At 42.9% G+C, this 12,077-nt stretch overlaps 1 protein-coding gene, 1 long non-coding RNA gene and 1 other non-coding gene across 3 annotated transcripts; all 3 read right to left on the reverse strand.

Annotated features, from left to right (window-relative positions):
- Positions 1 to 6,551: 6,551 nt before the first annotated feature.
- On the reverse strand, positions 6,552 to 9,478 carry LOC121680097. Its single transcript, XR_006021560.1, has 4 exons — positions 9,217 to 9,478; positions 8,351 to 8,417; positions 7,755 to 7,841; positions 6,552 to 7,415 (listed from the first exon to the last, which is right to left on the reverse strand). It is a non-coding gene; the product is annotated as an uncharacterized LOC121680097 (long non-coding RNA).
- On the reverse strand, positions 8,100 to 8,229 carry LOC121681109. The gene has a single exon (XR_006021985.1). It is a non-coding gene; the product is annotated as a small nucleolar RNA SNORA17 (small nucleolar RNA).
- Positions 9,479 to 9,902: 424 nt separating the features above from the next.
- mrps2 (mitochondrial ribosomal protein S2) lies at positions 9,903 to 12,058 on the reverse strand. Its single transcript, XM_042059364.1, has 4 exons — positions 11,956 to 12,058; positions 11,541 to 11,654; positions 11,191 to 11,320; positions 9,903 to 10,770 (listed from the first exon to the last, which is right to left on the reverse strand). Exons 1-4 carry the CDS (start codon positions 11,987 to 11,989, stop codon positions 10,230 to 10,232), a joined length of 819 nt encoding a protein of 272 aa, XP_041915298.1. The 5' UTR covers positions 11,990 to 12,058; the 3' UTR covers positions 9,903 to 10,229.
- Between the last annotated feature and the right edge of the window lie 19 nt (positions 12,059 to 12,077).

Below are 12,077 nucleotides of genomic sequence, written 5' to 3' on the forward strand. Positions count from 1 at the left end.
TGCAGTCAGCCTGCAGTGCACACCTCAACAGCAGCAGCGGGTAGTTGGCGGTTGGCACTCCGGTGGGCTCAGCACCGGAGGCAAAATGCAGTCGTCCTTAGGAGGTCTGGCTCCGGTGGGCCCAGCACCGAAGCATAAATCGAGTCCGTCTCCGAAGGAGAATGCAACAGGAGCTAGCTAGCAGGTCAGCTACCCAGGTCAGGATAGCTTCAGCTACAATAGCACTCATAGATATATGAATAGCACTGAACAAATAGCTAGCTAGACAAATAATAGCAGACTGGTAACTTAAAAGAGAAGGGGTAAGCAAGTACGATGCGCTGATGTTACGGAGTAAGTGGGCCTATGAACTTGTCCAATGGTCTCCACAAACTACAGGCAGCAAAGTATCCTCTCTCTCTCCAGTGCAAACCCGGACCGTGACTGATGAGCCTTCTCCTCTCTGAGGAGATGGAACCTTCACATTCCCCGCGATTTCGCGGGCATAAACAAATAACAAATAATCATTGGCTGCTTAAACAATTCAAATAAAAGCAAAACAAACAAAGACATTTGATTGGTGCACATGTATAGAATGTTGTAAATCACAGAAGCAAGTAAATTACAAAGCATTCTGGTACATGGAGTAAATTCATACAGTAACAAAAGGGTAGTACAAGGTTATTAAGCATACTGAAAAACGTCAGTTTTGCAGGTGCTTACATAAGGCTACATCTTATTGATTAAATTCAAAGCTAATTTTTATAGCCTAGAAATCTAGACGCACCCTAGCGGCAGCAAATATGTTATTGCCTAGTCTGGCTTGTCAGGCTATAATTTTAATGTTTATCACAGTGAACTACCACCATTAGCAAGCTGGTGTCTTGCAGATTCACGTGCTGTGCGTGTGGCCACTGAGTGAAATGACGCGTAATGTAACCTACTGTAAACAACGACGTGTGGAGTTGGGTTAGTTAAACAACTACAGTAGCCTATGTCGTCGGCTTATGACGATTTAGAAAAGGTTTGTCTACTCTGTTTTATGAACTAGGTCTACTAACCTAAGCTACTATAACATAGTAACCTAAACAGAATATTAACGTTCAGCCTTAGATTTTTGAAGCTGCCAGTGGGGTATACCACGAAGCACGTTAGACATATCTAGGCTATGTAGACATATCGAGGCTTGACAAAGCCTTGACTCAGGGGTATACGTTAAGTGATACTACGATAGCAGTTATGTGATATATTTGTCAAACTAGGCTTTCAGCTCAGATCTGTGCGCGTTCTCGGTGTTGGGATGACGTTGGCCAATCGTGAAACGTGGAGACGCACAAGACCGCCTCTATTTAAAAACAACATTCATGAGCGATAGCTTAATCTACACTGCGGTCTTTTTTTGTGTCTAACCTATAACATCAAGTAAATCCATTGTCATCAGATGTTGTATGGTATGCACGTCCATAGTGGGATATTTGCACGCATAGCACTATTAAAGGGGGAACTTGGCAACTATTTCAAGTTCCTCCCCCGAAATCATTTGGATGGTTAAATGACCTGTTCCGGTGAAAATGGTGACTTTTCCCGCTGCCCCTAGCGTCCCCAGGCGGAAAACCAACCTTGCAACATTGAGACTACCGTCCCCGAAAGAGAAGTGAGAAACAAGAAACTTGTTTTAAATCGTGTTTCTTACCTTGTAACATCCACATTGTCTACCGAACTTATGCTAACCGTTTTGCTAGCTTGTAAACAAATCCATGTGCTTTATCATTTACCTTTTCCCACAGTTTGAAATAGCATAATGCACAATTTCTCCAGCAGAGGGGGAAATCCTGCCAAGTTTCCCTTTAAAGCACATTCGAGATCCAAAATGTTAGTAGAGGCAGAGCTCCACCTGTCAGATATATGACAGAATCCTACACGTGAGATAACTTCGTTTTTAAAGGTGCCATGTGTAATGTCTGCCAAAAAATCAATTCATACTCCACATTCCATAAAAGATGGGGCAGTATACCCCCAGAAAGTGAGTTTGTCTACCCTAGAGTAACAACCGAGACACGTGTATTGCAGTTTGGCTGGCGGTTATGTTACCCGCATACTGCCTCCCATGGCCGAAACTGGTATTATGACACTTGTCGGGCTGTGGCTAGTAATTTAGCATGCTAATTCAGGTTGATATCTCTTCAGCACTATACCTTGTCATTTTTTTAATGACATCATCGCCCTTATTTCCTCTCATTCTTTTGATGCGTGTAGCTCATTTTTTGGATATTTTTACCTCAATTCTTACACATGGCACCTTTAAGACAATTGATTGGTCAGTGTGCGGTAGATTACACGATTTGAGCTATAACTTAGCACATAACCTCCTCCCGACCAGGTTTGGTTGACAGCATAAGATACCATGGTGATATAGCGACACTAAAACAGATCCACTTTCGTGTCACAGCATAGCCTGGCTTTGAGCGCAACATACCTCGCTAACCCACTAATCGAGATTCGTAGTACACCCCACTGGTTATTGAAATGGATGGACCATGACATGGTTAAAACGGGTTTGATAGCCTACTTCATTAAACATGAAACAACTTTTATTCTCTATCTCTAAGCTGAATACTATTGCATGTTCAGATAGGCTAACTGCCAAGTGACCTTACCGTGCTCCCAAACGTCTCCTGCAGCACTGCCTGCGTGCACCTTTCTTTTACTGTCTATGGCGTGCACCTTCTGAGAGTTCACTGAATGTATGACGTCACGGATTGGTGGCCACAAGGCATTTCAATTAACACAGAAAATTGTTATTTTTGTAAATTTCTAATTTCACAAACTATTAATGAGACATTTTAGCGAATATTCACGTTGGAACTAGCGGAAGTATTACAAATTTTAAAAAGTAAAAAACGGGTCTTGTCAAAAGGGCACTTGGACATCAAAGGGGCAAAAGGGCAGGTGCTAGAGCCCCTGTAGCCCCCCTTCTCTGCACATGCCTGCCTCTTCTGCCTCTTCACCTTCTCCATATTTGTGTACGTACTGTCCACTAGTCGCCCTCACACTGAACAAGTCAATCAACACTGTTCTGCTCATCTACCTCATGTGTACTTCAACCTTACAGTTACAATAGTATTATTAATACATTATCATTGCTCTGAACTGCCTTGCACTATATTTATTTTTAATCTTAAACCTCAGTCTATAGGCTACTGATATTGCACTATCCCCACCCTTTCAACTGTATATTGCATTTTGCTTGTGTCTGTTGAGGGGTGCACGACCATGGCACCCTTGACAGGGACAACAAGGAAGCGATTAACATTATTTTACATATGGATATAACATCAAGCTGAGTAAGTGAAAGATTAGTAGCCTACCTGCAGTAAAAACCATGTCCGATAAACATTCTTAGGTTTATTTCGGCTTCAAGAAGAAATAGGAATCACATTTCACCTGAAAATCATCCTACCATGAATACACAATGCTGTGAAACCGTAAGCTATCCATTGTGGTTTTTGGAAGTAAAGTGGAGTAATGAATGTGCCTTGCAGCAGAGCTTGCTACGCCATCTGGGGCCTGTACTACGAAGCGGTACGGTTACTGGCTTATCTGGGTAACTTCGAGAGTAACTTGATCATGTGTGGCGTAACTTCCCGATTAACCCGTACTACGAAAGGTGGATATGTTTTAACCGAGGTATGCTTCCATGGCAATTTACGCTGCATCTCAAACCTGCTCCGAGCAGGTTATGTTCTTGGTTAACCCGAGGTTTCCGTTAACCACACCCTTTATAAGTACCACCCCTCCACTAACAATTCGAGACAATGTTGGCGTACCTGGATGATCCATACGACATTGGAGCGCAAATCGTGAGGGGCTCTCATCGCAGGGCGACGGGTTTTAGAGACAGATACCCGGACTATATTTTCTATGAAGGTATAGTTTGTCAGCCGAGGGAATTCGTTATCTTTGTCAGATGATCTAGGCAGACGTCTCTAATGTCACCCGTCATAGCAATGCCGTTACGCGGACGTTCATGTATTCCATCGGTGATGCTGAACATCTGAGCAAGAATACTGTATGTCCGAAAATAAATCGGACATAGGCCTACAGTATGCTGCTATATGCCCACTTCTGAATTGTGTTGCATCTGTAAGCCTTTCTTTGAACTCAAAATAGGCAATTTAATTATTTCAACTTCAGACATTCCGCAAGCTGTTAATCCTCCGTAACACATATTTGAAGAACATGTGGAAATAAAACTTTACTTTTAGGCATTTAGGCTACCCGATCTGCAATACGTTGCCAACAGCCTTGTCTTGCTTTGTTTGCTCCCAATGTATATTTGATTTTTGTCGTAGAGTGAGTTTTAATTCCTCGTAACTTGTCACAATAATTGTGCATTCCTTGTCCGTAAAATAAGGTGATCGCGTCATCATTGAAAGTGGTGACTTGCGCTGCAACCCGTCCCTTTTATGTGAACGCGCACAAACTCCAATTAACCCCGGTTCAACAAATCAACTTCTTAATCAGCGTCGTAGTACCAATTAACACCACTTATGATAACCAGGTTTTGTCAACCCCGGTTTAACAAAGTAACCCTGGGTTACATCTGGGTAGGTTAAGCTCCCTACAGGCCCCGGGTGTACAAACTACGTAATGCCAATACTGGAAGTCAGAATGTAAGTGTGTGTACATGTGTGTGTGTGTGTATAAGTATATATTCTTTTGATCCTGTGAGGGAAATTTGGTCTCTGCATTTATCCCAATCCGTGAAGTAGTGAAACACACTCAGCACACAGTGAACACACAGTAAGGTGAAGCACAGTGAGCTGCCTGCAACAACAGCGGCGCTTGGGGAGCAGTGAGGGGTTAGCCTTGCTCAAGGGCACTTCAGCCAGGTCGGGGTTCGAACCAGCAACCCACCGGTTACAAGTCCGAAGCGCTAACCAGTAGGCCGTGTGTGTGTGTGTGTGTGTGTGTGTGTGTGTGTGTGTGTGTGTGTGTGTGTGTGTGTGTGTGTGTGTGTGTGTGTGTGTGTGTGTGTGTGTGTGTGTGTGTGTGTGTGTGTGTGTGTGTGTGTGTGTGTGTGTGTGTGTGTGTGTGTGTGTGTGTGTGTGTGTGTGTGTGTGTGTGTGTGTGTGTGTGTGTGTGTGTGTGTGTGTGTGACTCCTCTCTTCACCCTCTACCAGCAACCCTTCGCTCATCGTCGTTGGGCAAACTGTCTGCGGCCCCCATGCATTGAATTCAAGCCACAGTACACTGTGAAGACAGTAAATCATGGTGGTGCAAAATTCATGTTATGGGGCTATTTATCGCACACCAGAGATCATGGATCAGTTTCAATACATCAAAATATTTGAAGAGGTCATGTTGTCTTATGCTGAAGAGGACATGCCTTTGAAATGGGTGTTTGGGTGGGTGTGAGCAAAGTCTTGGTTCCAGACTAACAAGATTGACGTTATGGAGTGGCCAGCCCGATCCCCAGACCTTAATCCTATAGAAAACTTGTGGGGTGACATCAAAAATGTTGTTTCTGAGGCAAAACCCAGATATGCAGAGGAATTGTGAAATGTTCAATCATCCTGGGCTGGAATACCTGTTCACAGGTGCCAGTAGTTGGTTGAAAGATTATTTTGACTTAATTTATTTAAGGAGTCTTATCCAGACAAATTAACTCAATGCACTGGCAGACAAATTTGCTTGTTTTTAGGACAAATTTGCTTGTTTTCAGGATGTGACATCTTAAAAGAAGTCAAACTCTTTGTATCCTTGTATCTGAATGCTGGACATGAATGGAATCTACCTGGAGAGCAAACCATCATAGAGAAAACAGAGGACACTTCAGCAGGGGTGGGGGGGTCAATATACAGTTAAATTTCAGTTCAATACGGAACACATCTTTTACCTTTCAAGTACAGGACGATTACGTTTTTTATGGAACAGTTGGCAACCCTAGGGAGGGGTCTTTGATAATATTGCAGGCTCTCCGGATGCAGCATTGGTGGTAAATGTCCATCATGGATGGCAGGGAAGCTCCAATGATCCTCTCTGCTGCCTTCCTGACCCTGTTTAGCTGTTCCATTTCCTCAGGGATGATGTGGGGAGGTTTGCCATCTTCAGCCTGCGTATGGGCCTTCCTGTGCCCACATGGGCCTCACTTTGACAAGAAAGCGCTAGGTAAGACACTTTATACTAAAAACAGTAACAAATAGAATTTTTGATTTTGATATAATGATTAATGACACTTAGCTAGATTTTATTAGATAAGCAGTTTTTGCAGTTTAGTGGTAATTCTAGGTTCCAATGTGTGAATGAAGTTGACCTGCTATAGTTGAATCAGCAATCACTCCACGACCTGCTAATACGATACACATTTCTCTTCTTGTGTGACTGTAGTGTGAAAACAAGACAATTGATTCGCAGCTATGTTTGAGAAAGAAAAGGTGGAGGGGGGACTTATCCCTTCACATGCTACATTAAGATCAGAAATATTATTCAATATTCAAACACATAGTTTCTCTCAAGATTATTTGATGTGTGGCTGGCTGAGGGCTAAAGTAAAATTCAGGCAACTATCATTAGTGAAATAACATTCATTTATTTCGCTGATGCTTTTACACAAAACAACTTACAAAGTGAGGAACAACATTCAAGCTCCATTGCAAAGGAGAACTTTGGTAACAATACTACTACAATAAATAGTAAGGATGAGAGTGCAATATTTAAGTATTAGTAAAAGTGTAAGAAAAGGAGCTGGGGGTAGGAGGGAAGAAACAAAGTACATGGTAAGTGCATGTTCAGTGTATTGGGTTGTTAGATGTGTTAAGAAGGTACTCTCAGAAGAGTTGGGTCTTCAAAAGCTTCTTGAAGCAAGAGAGGGACGCCCCTGCTCTGGTAGCACTTGGTAGGTCGTTCCACCAAAGGGGAACAACAAAATGGACAAACTGAATAAAGGTAGTCTCTGTGTATGTGTGCTGGCATTGGAGAGGAGATTGTGCTGACTGAATAACATTGCATTTCAAAAGGTTTTACCAGTGTTTATTCAAACAATCATCCAAGCACAGAGGGCAACCGAGAACAGAACTGAGATATATAGGCCAGCCAACTACTCTCTGGATAGAAACATTCACAGCAAGCTGTGGCCAACACAAACCGTTGTATTACATAACTGCTGGACCAGAGCACTGCTCAAGGCCCTTAGGTCTGACTACTCCTTGTAAAACTGAATCTAGAACACATGTGGAGTCCTCAGACTGTGTAAAGCTGGATCAGGGGCCTCCTCAAGGACTAGAATGGACCATCTTGGTCCATGCAGTGTAGGTCCGTCCAGATGAAAACTAGGAAGCTGGAGAAGGATGCACCTTAGCAGGAAGTGCGTCCTCCATATGTAGAGACCTTTGTCGGAGTACATTCACTGGCTGAGTACATTCAACCGCCTGCTCCTGCAGAAAAAAAGAAATGTCTAACCAGTTAATTGTGCAAGGTTATTTATTCATCATATATATAGTTTCATACTATAATGATAAGCAATGTGTGATTTAAATGGGGCTTCATGGTCATCAAATGCTATTATCTAAGTGTGAGGCGACTCATACAAATAGTTTCTGTGACCCAGAGCTGTGCATAGTGCAGCTAGTTGAGTCCCACAGGCTTTTTGTGCTTCCTTGCACTATAGCCACAGGCAACACCAACAGCCCTGTGGCAGCCCCTGTAGGAGCAGGAGTGTGTGTGTGAATGCCTCATGCATGGGTGTGTATGTGTGAGTAAAATGAGACCCATACCACATAGCTTCTCCATTTCAAGGCTCCAAATAGTCAGTCACGTGTCTGCTCCTTTGTACTTCCATCTAAAATGCCCTTTGCATGTGACTAATGAAAATTAAAGTAAAATAAATACAAAACTGTAGAGCTTTAAATCACCAAACGACACACTGCATACTCCATTCATTGTGTTTAGAATTAATCTGGACAAATGACCAGAACTTTAGCAGACCAACTACAAACACTACATTTTACATTCATCACTCATTTCATGCTTTGTAAATCCATATGGGAATAGCACCACAACACCCTCCTGCACATCAGTGCAGTGGGTGGGTAGTGAGTGGAAAGCACACACTTTAGTGGTTTATCTGGCTGATTACCATGCCCACAGCCCACTGCACAGGGCATGCAGGCCCGACTCAAGCCAGTTTCTGTTTGCCCACTTATGGCACAACAGTGGCATCAGTGCCACAGTTACGTCTCGAGGGGCAAAACAACAACATCCACTTACAATTTCAGCTTTAGATGCAGTGATCATATAAATCAGATACTCTACTTAATAATATAATGTAGAGCACAATGTGTAAGCTTAATAATATGAACAGAAAACTTACCATGATACAGACCCATCAACATACCAAACATCAGAAGAGATCCACCATATGAACTAGCAATCTCCTCCTGCATTAAGGACAAAACAGCCATAAACGTTAACTGGTAAATACAGTCATTCCTGGCCTAACAAGTTCATAATCCCTTCAAACTGCACCCCAACGGTTTTACAGGACAGCAGCTGCTCCCAGGCTGTTGAAGCAACAGATGCAATGCAAAGCCATAACTCGTAAAGCCTGAATAACAGCAGTAGCTGTGAAGTTAACAACTGTCAACAATACAGCGCCTCTAGCGGTAATCAGATGCTCAGAACGCTTATATCACAGTCATTAATCGGTAGCCTACGCACTAAACGAACCATGCAAATATACAACAAACACTGCGAGGTGCAGCGTAAAAACATATCATTGCGCACTGAAATTGCACAGCTATGCTCCATTACGGACTCATTAAGTCTTATCATGGAGATCTTTTACGATTTCGTGATCTTGTTGCACCCAACGTGTTCTGTAATCTGGAACTTTCCATCCATCTACCGTTATGGATGCAACACGTGTCATATTTGCTAAGATACTAACGTCGAATAGTATAATCTGACAGACTCTGACAACTCTAAATGTTGTAAATTAGACTAGGCAATACTAAAATTGTACACATTCGATTACCGTAAAAACTATGGTGTTGGAACCTGCTGATTAGATAATAGCTGCAATCTGGATTTAAAAAAATCAAGGGCATGCCAATGATAGGCTTCCTAGCTAAACGTTAATAGTTGAACTTTAACATTCATCAAGTTTTATGGAAGGCTATTTGTCAATTATGCTCTAATTTAATATCCACTCACTTAAAATAATTGTGTTTAACTCACCTTTGCAGTGATATGGTCAGATCATTTTTAATAGACGGGCTCTCGCATGTCTACCTAGGACTCTAACTAGACTGACAGCAACGCGTCTGTAAAGTACGGGATTAATGTAGGACAATTCCCACAAAATACACAAAGCGAAGACGCGTCAAACGAAGTTGACAGCTTCCGTCAAAACAATTCACTTCTAATTTATCAATGAAAATAAAAGCTTGAATTTTGTGCCGTCTTTCAGATAGTGGCTTCCCTTTGCGTCGTGCGCTCGTGCTTCTTCTGTTTTTGTCTAGTACCGTGACTCCTCCCACCTGTGATGGTTGTATTGTTGCACGCAAATATTCCCAGTATTACTGGTGAAAATCAATTTTATACAGTATATATATATTTTTTAATGAGAGCGGATGAGTCTGATATTATTTTAGTTTAATTTAAGCTCAAGGTTGATAGACATCAAGCAGTTTTTCAGTTATCAAAATTCTCAGGATGGTTCATGTTATGGTTACCACATAAATACTTTGACTAAGGTTAGATGACTAAATCACAACTACAACTTGCACCTAATATTTCATATACAGCCTTACTATGAGCTGTACTGTCAACATAAATAACATCATTCATAGGTTCACAAGAAAACCGGGCCTCCTTCGGAGGTGCATGTTTGCATCATTAGAAAGTATTTTTCCCACTATCAATTGCACGATTTGTCATTTATTCCACTGATTAAACTTTATTCTCTGACAAAACAGACACAACCAATCATTTATACACTGCTTAGCAGGCAGTCCATAATATGTTGAGGTAAGTTGAGATCAACCTGCTGAATGTTATTTTGGGCTGCACTGTGTTGAGTGGTGTGGTGTGCAGAGTTGCAAAAGCATAAGTGATATGACAAGCACTGTATTGTATGCTGCCAGTTTGCTCATGCTGATGCAATGGGTTCAGAACTTCAAGAACCCCACTGCACTCAAGTAATTTCGGTCATACTTGAAACAGTGTGGTTCACTATGACACAGTCTGGTTCACTTGGATGCAGCAGGCCCCAAGCCTCTGAGCAATTCCAACTGTTTCCGCTTGTCCTTGGCCCTGTTGATGGTCATCTTGAACAGCCGGCAGTAGAGCTCCATTGCGGCTGGGGTGTCATCATTGGCCGGCACTGGGTAAGTGATGAGACTGGGGTTGCAGTTGGTGTCCACTACGCCAACTGTCGGGATGTTCATCTTGGCCGCATCCCGGATCGCCGTGTGGGGCTGGAATACGTTGTTGAGCGTGGACAAAAAGACCACTAGATCAGGCAGCCGCACGCCAGGGCCATACTGGATAGTGGCGTTGGTGAGCAGGCCTCCTTGCCAGTAGCGTGTGTGAGCGTACTCGCCACACTCTCGGGCCGTGCGCTCCACCAGGTGGCCAAACTGCCGCCGCCGACTGACAAACAGGATGACGCCCCCACGGAAGGCCACGTGTGCCGTGAAGTTGAGCGCCAGCTGCAGGTGTTCCACTGTCTGCTCCAGGTCAATGACGTCAACCTCCAAACGGCTTCCAAACAAGTAAGGTTCCATTAGCCTGAGAGAGACAGAGAGGAAAGATTCAAAGAATGGGAGAACATTAACTATTATGAAGATCAGTGCCCAATACCGCAAAAGATTACACTTAGATGGTTCATTTCTGCACATTAGCTGGCTTTGTTATAAAACAATGTTTTTTTTAATGCTATAAAATGTTTTTGTTTTTCTTTAAAGTATATTTTGGGGCTTTTTGCCTTTTTTTAGGACAGTGAAGAGTGACAAGAAACGAGTGGGATACATAAATAGGGAGGGATTGGGAAATGACCACTGGTCGGATTCAAGCCCAGGTGGACACTTGGACCCGATTTGTGGTACCGACGCTGCAGCCACTTGTGCCACAGCTCCCCGTTACAAAATCTCAATCTTACACAACACTTAGACATCTCAACACTTAGACATCTTAAGTCTACACAATCACCTGTGCCGACATCCCTTCTTATGACCAAGGTGAACACGCGCATCAAACAGGTCCTTCAGACTGAAGAGTTCGGACACACGGAAGAAGTCTGGTTGGCTAAGCGGAACATTCAGGAGTTTGTCTGAGTCAACTGTAAGATGAACAGAGAAAATTATATGTTAGCATCACATCCGTGATGGCATAAGTAAGGGATAGCGTTACAAGGACCACACGCTGCACATCCTCTTTTCTAACAGCCAAGGCCATAATTGAGTGTGTGCTCATTTACTTAATTGTGAAATCTATTGAAATGCAGTGAATTCACACAAGGCTGATGACAAATTATTGAATGGAATCTGTTGTCTCCTCACCTGTGATGTCATTTGGTGTTACTACTGCCTTTGGTAAAGCTGCTGTGCTGTAGGCTTGTCCGCTACAAGACAGCGCAGCTGCGGTAAAGCGAGGGCATCGGAGTCCACTGATCACTGCAACAAGAAAAGGCAACCGGCACAAATCAAAACAAGATATGCGGTACAGACACCAGATTACATGCCTAGCCAGTAACCTAGTCGACATGTTTAGCCAAACCATACCTATCGACGATAGTATCGTTATGCTAACTAGTTGGACGTGGATCTCAAAGACTTCGAGCTACGTTATATATTATACAGATGTACTAACATGCCACATAGAAAAGACGACTGAATACAACTTCGCAAATAACAATTTGCGAATTGTAAAATTGGTCTAACATTCATTTACAAACAAAAATGTTTCCAGTTTCACCTTTCGTGAGGATCCCGGACGCCATGCTTGACATTTCAGTCTCCGCCCACTGAAGGTCAAAGATGCATCTTGGGATGCACAGTCCTAAAGCACGTTGGTATAACTGATAGATCGGACTAGTA

This window comes from Alosa sapidissima, chromosome 13, assembly GCF_018492685.1.
Source record: "Alosa sapidissima isolate fAloSap1 chromosome 13, fAloSap1.pri, whole genome shotgun sequence".
Taxonomy (NCBI): domain Eukaryota; kingdom Metazoa; phylum Chordata; class Actinopteri; order Clupeiformes; family Clupeidae; genus Alosa; species Alosa sapidissima.